We start from the raw sequence: 15664 nt of genomic DNA, 5'->3' as shown, positions 1-15664 counted from the left end.
CAATGTGGGCGGATGGCAGATTAGGGGTTAATAATATTTAAATAGTGTTTGCGATGTGGGAGGGCGGCGGTTTAGAGGTTAATAACTTTAGTATAGTGGTGACAATGTCGGGGAGCGGCGAAATAGGGGTTAATAAATTTTATTAGTGGCAGCGATGTCGGGAGCGGCAGATTTAGGGGTTAATACATTTATTATAGTGTTTGCGATACGGGAGGGCCTCGGTTTAGGGGTTAATAGGTAGTTTATGGGTGTTAGTGTACTTTTTAACACATTAGTTATGAGTTTTATATTGCAGCTTTGTAGCGTAAAACTCATAACTACTGACTTTAGATGGCGGTACAGATCTTGTTGTTTTAGAGTGTAACGCTTGCTTTTTAGCCTCACCGCAAAACTCGTAATGGCAGTGCTATGGAAGTCCCATGAAAAAAAAACCTAATTTTTACGAGTGCGGTACTGACGCTGCATTACAGGCTTAAAGGCTTGCAGTAAAGCTGTACCGACAAGACTTGTAATGGCTGTGGTGCTGTTTTAATGCTGAAATTACCATATTTTCAGCGTTAAGAGGAACGCACAGACTTGTAATTTAGCTGTTAGTTAATGAGTGTGTGTTAAAATTAAGTTTTCTTTAATTATTGTTCCTCATATGTTCTTTTTATAATATAAGTATACTAAGTACAATCGGGTAACTTAATTTAGCAGTAGTGGATAGTAGGTTTGTTAAATTAAAAAACTGTTAGATCAATGAAAGCATGCTAAAGTGAATTAAAAGAAAGCTTGTGTATGTAAGGGGTTAATCGGAAAGTATGATGTCACGGAAAATGCACCCAATAGGAATGTACTTTTGTTTTTAAATAGCTGTATATTTTACTTTTTAATTAGCAGCTTATAGTATGGCCAGAGAGCAGAAACGCGTAAGCTGTGTTATGGTTGTTCCTGATGCAACTGTTCTGACTCAGATATTTGTTTTTTTATTTGGATACCAATAAACTGTACATTTTATAATTTGCTAAAAGCCGGTGCTCCTCCATTCTTGTTTTCCTTGTAAAATTCATACCTCAATGGAAACAATAAATCATATATTCATAAAAACTAATATCAGTCCCATTAGAAGAAAATAATAGATTCCACCTTAAAAGAGAAACCTGTTCAATTAAATAAAAGATTCCCTTCAATTTTCTAATTCTTTTTTTGCAGCCGGGATGGGAAGAGCGAAGTCATACAGATGGAAGAGTCTTCTACATTGACCATAGTAAGTATAAATATGCTCTTAATAAACGTATATTTCCTTTGGCATGTTATGATTTTTAAGCATCATGTATTTCTGTTTATTGTAGACACAAAGCAAACACAATGGGAGGATCCACGATTGCAGACGGCAGCAATAACTGGACCAGTAAGTTTGTGACTTAAATGTTTTCTATATATTTCAAATATGGTAATTGCAGTTCTCAGTTTTAATAAATTATTTCTCTTTTATTTAAGGCTGTGCCTTATTCACGGGATTACAAAAGAAAATATGAATACTTTCGTAAAAAACTAAAAAAGCAGGTATTGTAAAACGGATATTGATTTAAAGTAGAATGATAGATACATCAGTTTACACTTAAAATGCTGTTATACTTTTGTGTGAGAAATTATTTTAGAGTGTATAAGGGCTGACATATTGTCATATTTGACTAATTTATGACAATCGATATGTCTTTTTATTTAACAATATATCATTGGATATAAAAAGATGTGAGCTGTACAGATAGACATAATTTTGATGTGTGAGTTGGCCAGGGGTGTATCATGGCCTAGGCCAACAAGGGCGACAGATTTAGGGAGAATGGGGGCAGCATTTATTGCATACGTGCATGAGCAATCTGTATATATTTATTAACCCTGGGCACGTTATAAGTCTGTACAGGGGTGAGGGCTTCTGTAGGAAGAAGGCGTAGGAGGGCAGAGGTGCTGGCTGTAATAGCTGTCACTTTAGCTTTTGATGTCTTCTGGAGAGGCGCAGCTTGCTGAGCTGCCCCCTTCCCTCCACCGATCAATAAAAAATGCTTATGCAGGGCAAGTGTCAGGTCAGACTCCTGCTGTTACACCTTTCTGTATGTGCTGTGTGCTAGGGCACTTCAAAACCTAAATACGCCACTGGAGTTGGCTAAACTAGCGCTTAAAAAATATTTATTTTGTTTTATCATGATAACATATAAATCATACACTTTATAGCAGTGTTTTTCAACCAGTGTGCCGTGAGAGATCCTCAGGTGTGCCACGGCAGACTGACAACAGTGTGACATATTTTTTAAACTTTGCTTGTTTTTTACTCCCAGTGCAGGGGTAGTTTGTAGGAGGCATGGCATAACAGCACAATACATACAGTATGTGTGTGTTTGTGTGTATGTGTATATATATATGCTGTATTAGGCTACAATGTGTGATTTTGTAAAAAATTTGGGATGGTGGTGTGCCACAGGATTTTTTTATGTAAAAAAGTGTGCCACGGCAAAAAAAAGGTTAAAAATCACTGCTTTATAGCTTCATCCCACTTGGAGTTATTTGGTTCTGCTATTCCTGATTGCATAGTGTCTACTGCTGTTTAGGCTCCTATGTTCCAACATACAAAAGTGTGGGTCTATTTCTCAAGGGAAATTTGGACTATGGCTGTTCTTTCAATGAAGTCTCCTCTCATAAGTGGGTGTGAGGACCCCATGTTGCAGAAAAAGGCAAAGACAGGTGTCACTTTTTGTCTTACCTAGACTCCTGTGGAGGTTACACAAGCACTCCCCCTAGTGGCAGAAATGCAGTATTGGACAAACAGTATTCATTTGAGACATGTACTTTCACTCATTTAGCACTGCTGTTCAGTGAGCTCAGTTTGCATGCTCAGCCCATTTGATTGTGTTGTAGTTTCAATTAGCAAAAACAGCTATTGTGGATACAAAAATAAACCTAAACGAGTGATTTCCCATACATTTAAAACTGCAACTGGTATAGCAAGTCATTGGTGGCTACACACATTTGTCTCTTGTCATTAGTTTACCATTTGTTTTCAGCTACCTTCCAGTAGTTCATTGCTGCTCTGTAGCTGACTTTGTGTTTAATCCAGTTGCAGGGGTTAAACACACAGTTATATACAGGCAATAGTGTAATAATAAAATGCTCATACATATTATAGCATTTTCTTTTTTCACTTTTATGTCCATTTAAGGAAACCAATTGTACGGTGCACTGTCCCTTTAATAAAGCACTTTAATATAAATAATAGATAACCTTTTTTAAATAAATGTGTTACTTTTCAGTCAAATGTATTGTAGTTCGCACATGTAAATATTTGTTCTGCCAATTGTATTCTTTCTAGACGGATATTCCAAATAGATTTGAAATGAAATTGCGTCGTACAGCCCTTCTTGAAGACTCCTACAGAAAAATCATATCTGTGAAGAGAGCAGATATCCTCAAAGCCCGCCTCTGGATTGAGTTTGACAGTGAGAAAGGCTTAGACTATGGGGGAGTAGCCAGGGAATGGTTCTTCCTAATTTCCAAAGAAATGTTCAATCCATATTATGGTCTTTTTGAATATTCTGCTACGTAAGTATATATTACAATATTACAGAAATGCAAAAAAAAAAGTTGAAACTTGTTTATCTTTAGAAGTCTGCTTGATTTACCTTACCCTGTGTTTTTAAACCCCCACCTTGTAGTTTCTATTCCTACTTCTTAAAGGACCAGTAAATACAGTAGATTTACATAATCAACAAATGCATGATCACAATACAATGTAATAGCACTTAGTCTGAACTTACAAATGAGAAACTCCACTCCCCCTGTATCATGTGACAGCCATCAGTCAATCACAAATACATATATGTATATTCTGTGAGTTCTTGCACATACTCAGTAGGAGCTAGTGACTCAAAAAGTGTAAATATAAAAAGACTGTGCACATTTTGTTAATGGAAGTAAATTGGAAGTTGTTTAAAATTGCATGCTCTATCTGAATCATGAAAGTTTTTAATTTTGACTTGAGTGTCCCTTTAAATGACAATTTATTTTATTTTTCCCCACTGGCCCAAATGGAATAATTTATGCCTTGACTAAAGTAGTATTTCTTTCCTAAAATATGGAGAGTCTACAACGTAATTCAATTACTGGTGGGAATATCACTCCTGGGAATATCACAGCAAAGCGGTTAAGTGTCACTCCCCTACCCATAATCCTCAGTCATTCTCTTTGCCTCTGTCAATGGAGGAGGTGAAGTTTGGAGTCTGAAGAAATGAATTCCTTTTTCTGGTACTTTTCCCTGCAAGCAAGGATTTGGGTTTAGCTGAGTCCATGTCAATCTCTTCAGTAGAATAGTGATGACTTTTAAGCAGTTAGGAAGTTGTGAGGTAGTCTTTGCTTTGTTTCCTTACACATTGCTGCCCATGGTACAGAAAGCCACTGTTGATTACTCTGTTCTTTCTTTTTCTACAGGTCTCTGTAAGGATTATGTGTCCTTTCACGCCTTGGATACAAAGTAAATAGTCCACAGCACACAAAAAAAAATTCTGCAATTTATTAAGTGAAAAAGAGCGACATTTCGGGGTCACAGCCCCATACTCATGCTTGATACAATGTATACTGCAAATGATACCTTTAAACCTTTAGCATTGGCGCCAATTTGTCCAAAACTGGAGTTCCTGCTCCACCTAGTGGCTGATAACAAAAACATTTTTTTTAAATACTAACACATATTTTACAAAGGAAAATATTGTGAATATTTTGTCTCCATAGAGACTGAACTGATATGCTGAATCCTACACATCACTACTCAATTAAACTAAAGAGTTTTAGAGTGCTGTGGACTATTTACTTTGTATCCATTGCCTTGGGGACTTGGCGGTGTCCTCTGTCTACACGAGCACCCTCTGCCTAAGTTGTGCTGTACACTCTTTTTCATCCTTTCACGCCTTGTGAGCTGTCTTCCTGTCGGACAGCTAGACTGCAGGTAAGTGCTTTTGTCTTCTAGGTCTTGGAGACTTGCACTTCAGAAGAATATGTCATATGCAGTAGATGAGTACATTTTTAAAATCCTTTATACAGGATTTTCTTTGGCAGTGGGCAGGCACATTATGTATGTTGAGAGTAGGGGTTAATCTTCCTTTTATTGGGACGTTTTTCCTCTTTGGGCTAATTTTGTTGAAATACTTTATTAGTATGTGTGTGGCTTATGTTTTATACAGGGATTTATATATAAACTTAAAATTTGGCAGTTGGTTTTCTTTGTTTGCTTAGCTAGAACAGGCTAACTGACAGACTGCTTGAGTGTTTGAATTTCAGTCTCTTCAGTGTCAATCTACTATATGATCATTTTAGAGACTTCAGGCAGCCAAATTGTGGTATTAAAAATTCTTAAAGTGACAGTGTATTTAATAGTATTATGTACATGGGCCAAGACTCTGTGTTTTTTGACAAATGCTTGTTATGCCTTGAGGCACAAATTGTTTTGCCTATGCAATTCTATGCTGCATGCTTAGCCAGAACACTTCAATTTAAAGATAAATTGTTGCCCTCTGAGCCCAATGTCTCTCAGGATGATGCTGTTCAGGCAATGCCACAGCTTTCTCCTCAAACGTCCCAAGCCTCTATGGCGTCACATACAGTGCCCTGCAGTTCCTCTCAGCCCCCTGGAGGAGTTTATTTGCCTGCAGATTTTGCTGCACAGCTATCTTCTACGAGATCTGCTGCATTATATGCTTTTCCTATGCTGGGAAAATGCAAGAGGAAAATTAGACATTCAGATAGTAAGGTTTCTGTTCCACCTACTGCTACACAGGTTGCCCTCCCTCATAAGTCTGATGAGGAAGATATGCCGGTAGCCTCTGAGGGTGAAATCTCAGATTCGGACATTATTATTCCTTCCTCTGATACTGAAGAAGTAAATTTCAGATTTAAGCTTGAACACCTTTGTGTACTGTTAAAGGAGGTATTGGCTACTTTGGACGACCCTGATACTTCTGTCGTTGTCAACCCTTAGAAGTCTAGTAAACTTAATAAATACTATGATGTTCCTTCCTCTGTGGAAGTTTTTCCTGTCCCAGACCATGTGACAGAGATTTATTCACCGGAATGGGAGAAGCCAGGGATTCCTTCCTCCCCGTCTCCCATATTTAAAAAGATGTTTCCTGTTGCTGACTCCATTAAAGTTTCTGGGCGCACGGTGCCTAAAGTAGAAGGGGCTATTTCTACTCTGGCTAAGAGAACTACGATCCCTATAGAGGATAGCTGCTTATTTAAGGATCCCATGGACAAAAAGCTGGAAGCTTATTTAAAGAAGATGTATGTTTATCAAGGTATTCAATGGCAACCTGCAGTTTGTATTGCAACAGTAGCAAGTGCGGCATCTTATTGGTGCAACGCCTTGTCTGAATCAATTTTAGCAGAGACTCCGTTGGAGTAATTCCAAGATAGGATTAAGGCTTTCAAACTAGCCAATTCTTTTATTTCTGATGCTAACATGCAAGTTATTAGACTGGGAGCCAAGATGTCTGGCTTTACTGTCCTAGCTTGCAGGGCATTCTGGCTAAAATCTTGGTCAGCTGATGTTACCTCTAATTTCAAGCTTCTGGCACTTCCTTACAAGGGGAAGACCTTGTTCTGACCTGGTCTGGCAGAAATCATTTCTGAAATCATTTCTGATATTACGGGTGGAAAAGAGTCTTTTATACCGCAAGACAAGAAGACTCAAAGGATTTCAAGGTAATTTTCAATCCTTTCGTAACTTCAAAGGTCAAAAGTCTTCCTCTACCTCTTCCAAGCAGGAACAGTCCAAGTCTTCTTGGAAGCCCAATCAGTCTTGGAATAAGGGGATGTAAGCAAAGAAACCCTCAGCTGAGTCTAAGTTAGCATGAAGGATTGGCCCCCGGTCCGGGTTCGGATCAAGTGGGGGGCAGACTTTCCCTGTTTTGTCAAGTGTAGAGACGTGATGTCCCAGATCCTTGGGCTGGGGACATAGTATCTCAGGGTTACAAAATAGAATTAAAAACTTTCCCTCCCAGGGGCAGATTCCACCTCTCAAGATTATCTGCAGACCAGGTAAAAAGAGAGGCATTCTTGAACTGCGTTCAGGACTTTTCCTCCCCGGGAGTGATTGTTCCAGTTCCAGTAAGGGAACAGGGTCTAGGATTCTATTCAAATCTGTTTGTGGTTTCCAAAAAAGAGGGAACTTTTTGACCCATTTTAGACCTAAAGTGCCTCTACAAGTTTCTCAGGCTACCGTACTTCAAAATAGAAACCATTCGTTCCATTTTTCCTTTGGTCCAAGAGGGTCAGTTCATGACGACCATAGACCTGAAGGACGCATATCTTCATGTTCCTATACACAGGGATCATCCCAAATTCCTGAGATTCGCCTTTCTAGACAAACACTTTCAGTTTGTGGCTCTTCTGATTGGCCTTGCCACAGTTCCCAGAATTTTCTCAGAAGTTCTGGGGCTCTCTTGGCAATGATCAGGTCTCATGGAATTGCAGTGTCGCCATCTTTTCAACAAGCAAACTCTCATACAGAGATCTTGTTGTCTTTTCTACGTTCCCACGGTTGGAAAGGAAATCTGGAAAAGAGTTCCCTTGTTCCAGCTACAAGGGTGGTTTTCTTAGGGACCATAATAGATTCCCTATCTATGAAAAATTATCTCCTCTTGCCTCTCTCTTCAGTCTACTGTAAGGCCATCAGTGGCTCAATGTATGGAGGTAATTGGTCTGATGGTCGCTTCCATGGACATCATTCCCTTTGCTCAATTCCATTTGAGAGCTTTGCAATTATGCATGCTCAGACAATGGAACGGAGACCATTCGGATCTGTCTCAGAGGATAGATCTAGACCAGTCGACAAGAGACTCTCTCCCGTGGTGGCTTTCTCAGGACCATCTGTCTCAGGGCACATGCTTCCAGAGACTTTCCTGGGTGATTGTGACCACGGATGCCAGTCTTCTAGGCTGGGGAGCAGTCTGGGACTCGTTAAAGGCGCAGAGACTATGGACTCGGGAGGGGTCTGCTCTCCCCATAAACATCTTGGAGTTGAGAGCAATTTACAATGCTCTGATGGCTTGGCCTCAATTGTCCTTAATTGCCCGGTTTATCAGGTTTCAGTCGGACAACATCACCTCAGTGGCTTACATCAACCACCAGGGAGGAACTCGGAGTTCCCTAGCAATGAAGGAGGTGGCACGGATTATTCAGTGGGCGGAAGCTCACAATTGTTGTCTGTCTACCATACACATTCCTGGAGGGGACAACTGGGAAGCGGATTTCCTGAGCAGACAGACATTTCATCCCGTGGAGTGGGCTCTCCATCCGGAGGTGTTCTCCAGGTTAACCCTCAAATTGGAGTTGCCGGAGTTGGATCTGATGGCATCTCAGCAGAACGCCAAGCTTCCAAGGTACGGTTCAAGGTCAAGAGATCCTCAGGCCGCTCTGATAGATGCTCTGGCAGCTCCTTGGGATTTTGGGCTAGCATACCTGTTTCCTCCGGTTGCCCTCCTTCCACGAGGTATTGCTCGTATCAGACAAGAGAGAGCATCAGTAATTCTAATAGCTCCTGCATGGTCTTGCAGGATCCGGTATGCAAACCTAGTGAAAATGTCTTCTCGGTCGCCTTGGAGGTTGCCTCTGAGGAAGGACCTTCTAACTCAGGGTCCATTCCTTCATCCAAATCTCTTTTCTCTGAAGCTGACTTCTTGGAGATTGAACGCTTAGTTCTGTCTAAGCGTGGATTTTCTGAGTCGGTCATTGAGACCATGATCTAGGCTCACAAGCCTGTTACTCCAAAAATTTACCATAAGGTATGGCATAAATATCTTTATTTGTGTGAATCTAAGGGCTACTCTTGGAGTAGGGTCAGGATTCCTAGAATGTTGTCTTTTCTCCAGGAAGGTCTGAAGAAAGGGTTGTCGATCATTTCTCTGAAAGATCAGATTTCTGCATTATCTATTTTGTTACACAAGCGTCTGGCGGATGTGCCAGATGTTCAATCTTTTTGTCAGGCCATGGTCAGAATCAGGCCTGTGTTTAAACCTGATGCTCCTCCTTGGAGCCTTAATCTTGTTCTTAAAGTTTTACAGCAGGCTCTGTTTGAGCCAATCCATTCCATAGATATTAAGTTGCTATCTTGGAAGGTTTTGTTTCTTATTGCTATCTCTTCTGCTCGGAGAGTTTCGGAACTCTTGGCTTTGCAGTGTGATTTGCCTTACCTTATCTTTCTTGCGGATAAGGCGGTTCTTCGTACTAAATTGGGGTTTCTTCCTAAAGTAGTTTCGGAATCAGGAAATTGTTGTTCCTTCTATCTGTCCCAATCCGTCTTCTCATAAAGAATGCCTGTTGCACAACTTGGATGTTGTGCATGCTCTAAAATTCTACCTACAGGCGACTAAGGATTTTCGACCAGTCTTCTGCCCTGTTTGTTTGTTTCTCAGGAAAGCGTAAGGGTCAGAAGGCTACTTCTACTTCTCTTTCCCTCTGTTTGATAAGTATGATCGTTTTGCTTATGAGACTACTGGACAGCAGCCTCCTGAGAGAATTACAGCTCATTCCACTAGGGCTGTCTCCACTTCTTGGGCTTTCAAAGATGAAGCTTGTGTGGAACAGCTTTGCAAGGTTGCAACTTAGTCCTCTCTGCATACTTTTTCCAAATTTGATACTTTTGCCTCAACTGAGGCCTCTTTTGGGAGAAAGGTTCTTCGAGCGGTGGTGCCTTTTGTTTAGGTCTGCCTGTCTTGTTCTCCCTCCCTGTTCATTCTGTGTCCTCTAGCATGGGTATTGGTTCCCACTAGTAATTGAATGACGTTGTGGACTCTCCATATCTTAGGAAAGAAAATAAAATGTATGCTTACCTGATAAATTTCTTTCTTTCCGTATATGGAGAGTCCACGACCCCACCCTTTATTAAGACAGTTATTTTTGACTAAACCTCAGGCACCTCTACACCTTTGTGTTATTCTTTTTCCATTGCCCTTCGGTTGAATGACTGGAGATTATTGGTAGGGGAGTGACACTTAACAGCTTTGCTGTGGTGCTCTTTGCCTCCTTCTGCTGGCTATGAGTGATATTCCCACTAGTAATTGAATGACATTGTGGACTCTTCATATCCGGAAAAAACGAAATTTATCAGGTAAGCATAAATTTTGTTTTTGCAGCACATTTTACTTAGCATCACACATAACACTGCTTACTGTGTGTTCATCATTTTGATTCTTTGCACTTTCACCAAAAATGTATCTGTGAACAAGCACTACTTCAATATTTCTATATTTGTAACAAACAAAAACCTTGACTCATTGAGGTGGGAGGCAAATTTATTTGAGCATTTCCCATTTTACCTACAACCAGAGAACTCCTGTATTTCCTATGAGCCATACTCCATTACTTACGTCACATAATTGTCTGTGAACATGTTTGTGTAGGTTTCTGTGTTTGGGTTAATAATATTGATTACTGAATAAAAATAATAAGTAATCCCCATTGTTTCTTCTAAAGGTTGTCAGTTCTCAGAATAATATGTTGTACCTTAACCCCTTAAAGACCAGCGACATACCCTGTACATCGCTGGTCTTTCTATGGTTGTGCAGTTAGTTAAAAAACAAATGATAAAAAAGAAAAAAGAAAACCCGTAACGACCAGTGAAAAGAAGGGAAGAGGAGGGTATAATAGTGCGGTCTGCCGCTTGCAGACCCAGGCTATTATAAAAAAGAAAATCCTTAATGACAGACGACGTACATGGTACGTCGTTAACGGGTTAAAGGGACATGAAGCTCAATATTTTTCTTTCATGATTCAGATAGAGAATACAATTTTAAAAATGTTTCCAGTTTAATTATGTTATCAATTTACTTTGTTCGCATAGTTTTCTTTGTTGAAGAGATATCTAAAAAGGTGGCGTGCACGTGTCTGGAGCACTACATGACAGGAGTTAGTTCTTCCATCTAGTGCTCCTGCTAATGTATATCAATCTTACAAAACTGCTGCTATATAGTGCTGCTGACACAAGCACTCTCCTGAGCTTACCCTGCTTTTCAACAAAGGATAACAAGAAAACTATGACAATTTGAGAATAGAAGTAAATTGGAAGTTGTTTCACATTGTATGTTCTATCTGAATCATTAAAGAAAAAAATTGTGTCCAAATGTTCATAAGGATAAAGAGGTTCTCATGGAGTGAAACAGACAAGTTTTATATTCCTGCAAAAGTTGTTTTTCAAGGCCCTTGAACTACTTTGTATAGTTTATCACATTGAGCACCATCTGTAGTTAGTTATAGATGAATGTGTGATGCATGTTCCTCCATTGATTTGGTTTTTCTTTTTCTTCACAGTGATAATTATACCTTACAGATTAATTCAAATTCTGGACTATGCAATGAAGATCACCTTTCTTATTTCAAATGTATTGGCCGTGTGGCTGGGATGGCTGTGTATCATGGAAAGCTTCTCGATGGTTAGTTTAAATGCTATGTTACTTGCCAAAACCACATTTCTGGTAAAATTCTAACATAATTATATCAAGAAACCTACTGGGTTTCTCTCTCCATGGAAAACAGGAGTATGAAAATAATAATGGAAACATAATGGTAATTTTGTATTTGCAAAAAAATAGAGATAGTGTCAGAGACCACAAGGTTATGTTAAAAACTCCAAATATGTCAGTTTAACATCACATTTTCTTTGGCTATTGTAAAAAAATGGTCAGCACACTAGTGTGCTGAATAAAACTTAAAGGGACATTAAACACTAATAAATCATTGCTTGGATGATGTATTCAGAGAAAAGAATAGCCTGAGAATAATTTGTACATGTATTTTTTCAAGATTATTAGTTTAATATTGAAAGAATTAGGGTATCATTCTGATGTTCATAAAGTAGTGGGCGCCGCCATATTGTAACTTTAGTTACCTTTTCTGCTGAGGCCAATTAGAAATGGTTATCAATGGCTTACTAGAGTGTGCAACCAATTACTGTGTGGAATATAGCTGTGTCTGCACTTCTATGTTTAACATGAATTGGAAAGCCCACAATATACAGAATCAAATTAGAGGAAAGGAAAACAAAATAAATAATGAAAGTATATTGCAAAATTGTTTTACTGCATGTATTTAAGCCGTTTAAATTATTATCTTGAGGTGTTTACTGTCCCTTTAAGAAGCTGTTATATTTATTTAGGAATGCATAGTACAATTTAGCAAACAGATACCTTTAGATTGGATTTTAACGTGCTGAGTTTTTGTTGTATATGTCATTTTTCATCAGTATGACACACGTATGGCCCTTCAATAAGCATTAGATTATGGATAATATTATAAACTAATAATAGAAAAGCAATAAATGTGCATTCAATTATAGTCACTTCATGATTGCTTTTTATGTACCTTTTTTTTTATTATTTATACAGGATTTTTTATTCGGCCATTTTATAAAATGATGCTACAGAAAGCAATAACTCTGAATGATATGGAATCTGTGGTATGATTTTTTTCATATTTATTTATATTAAGTTTGTTGAGGAAGCATAAAATATATTTGTGTTGATAAATTAAAGTATTAAGATTAGCCAAAAAATATGCTGTGGGCAGGGAAAAAAAATAAAAAAGGGATGATCATGGAGGAATGAGGTAAATTCAGACATCTGTAGTGGTGGGGAACCATCAATTACATTGTAACTTTGGACGGATAATGGCAGCTTATTCTTTAATAGTTTTAAAGGGATAAGAAAGTCAAAATTAAACGTGCATGATTCATAGAGAGCATGTAACACTTTTAAATTAATTTCTATTTTCAAATGTGCTTTGTTCTCTTGGTGTCCATTGTTCAAAATAATACGCACATATCCTACACTAGTGGGAGCTAGCTGCTGATTGGTGTCTGCACACATGTCTCTTGTGTTGGCTAACTAGATGTGTTTAGCTAGCTGCCAATGTTCCTTCAGCAAAGGATAACAAGAGAATAAAGCAAATTTGATAATATAATTAAATGGGAAAGTTGATTAAAATTATATATTGTATCAGAATCACAAAAGAAAATTTTGGGGTTTCCTGTCCCTTTAATTTCTTCAGTTAGAGAGTTGCTAAACTTTTCACAGGAGGTAAAGATGATAATAGGCTCCCTCCAACTTATTTTATCCCATCTTATCTTTCTCACTGTACCTTTTTGTGCACTCCAAGACCCAGTTATCTTCCAGTACATTCTGGCCTTCTATTCTCTTCCGCCGTAGGTCTCTAGAATTGGCAGTCTATAGGATAGGTGCTATTGTTTCACATAGCAGACTTCTTTTATCTAGCAGAATGCATGTTGTGTATGGGATTCATTATTAAATAAGCATGCAGAGTTTTTAGTTTATAACATCTACATTTTAATCTGTTTTGTTTTCTTTCTTTTGCTTTTCAGGACAATGAATATTACAATTCTCTCCAATGGATATTAGAGAATGATCCCACAGAACTGGATCTGCGTTTTGTTGTTGATGAAGAACTTTTTGGACAAGTATGCAAAATCAACTCAAGCAATTCTTATAAAGACATCTAAATTATGTTTAGGGTGCATTGTAATTCAAAGTCATGTGTTGTTATAGTATGTTAGCTAAAGGATTTGAAACCAGGATTGGAACTCAAAGGCTTGTGTTTGATCTTTGTTCTTTTCGTTACAGACCCATCAACATGACTTGAAACCTGGTGGATCAGAAATAGTGGTCACGAACAGAAACAAGAGAGAGTATATTCAGTAAGTGTTACATGAGTGCTACAACAGTTGTGTCATTTTGGGATATATTTAGTTTTACAAAATCATTTCCAATGAAAAGAAGATGATGATTTATGAAAAATGAGTTAAAGGGCCATGAAACCCAAAACATTTCTATCTGTAATTTAGATAGAAATCAGATACAATTTTAATCAACTTTCCAATTTACTTCTATTATCAGTTTTGCTTTGTTCTTTTGGTATTCTTTATTGAATGAGCAGCAATGCACTACTGGGAGCTAGCTGAACACCAAAAAGCAATGACAAGAGGAATATATATGTGCAGCCACCAATCGGGAGCTAGCTCCCAGCTCCTGAGCCTATCTAGGTATGCTTTTCCACAAAGGATACAAAAAGAACGAATCAATTTTAGATTATAGAAGTAAATTGGAAAAATGTTTAACATTGTATGGTCTTTCTGAATCATGAAAGATAATTTCGGGGTTTCATAATACTAAGGCACCACTTGGAGAACAATAAGAACTTCAACCCCCCCTTAAAACCAATCTGTATTTGAGATTCCTATTTAGGTAAGCAAACAACATCTGAAACTCAGCTCCATATTCTTTACTCATTTCTTTATATATGGATATTCCATCCTGGTGATCTAGCTCTGATCCCTCTCTTTTCCGTGAAAGTGAACTGTAAGATCCGACCGTGGTCATCAACTGAGGTGTTTTCAAACCCCTCTATGTTCCCATGTAGCAAACTGTAATGGTCATACTGCCCCATACACTGCATTTAGTCTATGGTACTGAGCTACCCTATGTCCTTCCTGAACAGTGGAGAACTAAGCAGCTATCACTCACCTGTCTACAAGAGTGCACCTTTTTACACCGAATAAACTCCACTAATACTTTGCATTGAGACACTTTGACAGTTGAATTTTATTCCATCAGAAAATACTTTTTTCTTGATTATTGGATTTTTCTAATTCTAATGTCTTGGCCTCTTAAAAAGTGCACCTTTAGGTGTTCAGGCAAATAGATGGCGTGACGTGCAGTCATAGGTGTCCTATGTGTGTAAATGCATTTTTCTTCTATAAGGTACGACGAGTCCACGGATTCATCCTTGTGGGATATTATCCTCCTGCTAACAGGAAGTGGCAAAGAGCACCACAGCAGAGCTGTCTATATAGCTCCTCCCTTAGCTCCACCCCCCAGTCATTCTCTTGCCTACTCTAAGTACTAGGAAGGGTAAATTGAAAGAGGTGATAAAATATTAGTTTTTAATTTCTTCAAGCAAGAGTTTTTTGTTTTAAATGGTACCGGTGTGTACTATTTACTCTCAGGCAGCAGATGGATGAAGACATCTGCCTGGAGGATGATGATCTTAGCATTTGTCACTAAGATCCAGTACAGTTCCCACAGAGGCTGAGGGGTGCAGGAAACTTCAGTGTGAGGAACGTTTTCATGCTATAAAGCAGTGAGGTATGTTCAGTCATTTTTTCTGGAGACACTGTGTATTTCAGAAAGGCTGACAGTATCCCCATGAGGGTAAGGGTAAGCAGTAATCCTAAGAGCTATAGAAGGACATTACTAAGCTTGCAATAAGGGGCTAATTAAAAAATGGTTGACACTGAGTTTTTGAATGTTTGTGGGCAAACGTTTTTGTAATTGGGAGTGCTTTTAACGTTTTGTGGGCAATAAAGTTTTTTGGGCAACTTTATTGAGGGTACACTTGGCTTATTTTTTGGGTCTCAGAACCCACATGGCTAGTTTAAAACCGCTCTGGTGCGGTTCTTTGAGGCTGTAGAGACATCGAGTGAGATGGGCGGGGCCTATTTTCGCGCCTCAGATGCGCAGTTGTTTTCACTCAGCAAGCAGCAAGCTCCAACTCCTGAGGGCCCTTGTGGATGTTTTGGGCCAAATCGAAGCTTTAACCCCATATTTACAATCCCTGAGGGCAGGTAGGC

General features: G+C 38.7%; 1 protein-coding gene across 3 annotated transcripts in view; it reads left to right on the top strand.

Moving 5' to 3' along the window:
* The window catches only part of NEDD4 (NEDD4 E3 ubiquitin protein ligase), a 430182-nt gene that overhangs the window by 374088 nt on the left and 40430 nt on the right, over positions 1-15664 (top strand). For all 3 annotated transcript variants that reach the window (XM_053717506.1, XM_053717505.1, XM_053717503.1), the window contains 8 exons: positions 1195-1249; positions 1335-1393; positions 1483-1548; positions 3350-3579; positions 11335-11456; positions 12408-12478; positions 13400-13495; positions 13659-13732. In XM_053717506.1, coding sequence (XP_053573481.1) covers positions 1195-1249; positions 1335-1393; positions 1483-1548; positions 3350-3579; positions 11335-11456; positions 12408-12478; positions 13400-13495; positions 13659-13732 — 773 coding nt within the window. The remainder of the gene's footprint in view (positions 1-1194; positions 1250-1334; positions 1394-1482; positions 1549-3349; positions 3580-11334; positions 11457-12407; positions 12479-13399; positions 13496-13658; positions 13733-15664) is intronic.

The sequence above is a fragment of the Bombina bombina genome, chromosome 6 (genome assembly GCF_027579735.1).
Source record: "Bombina bombina isolate aBomBom1 chromosome 6, aBomBom1.pri, whole genome shotgun sequence".
NCBI lineage: Eukaryota > Metazoa > Chordata > Amphibia > Anura > Bombinatoridae > Bombina > Bombina bombina.
The sequence above is the reverse complement of the archived record's forward strand: the minus strand, read 5'-3'. Positions and strand labels throughout refer to the sequence as shown.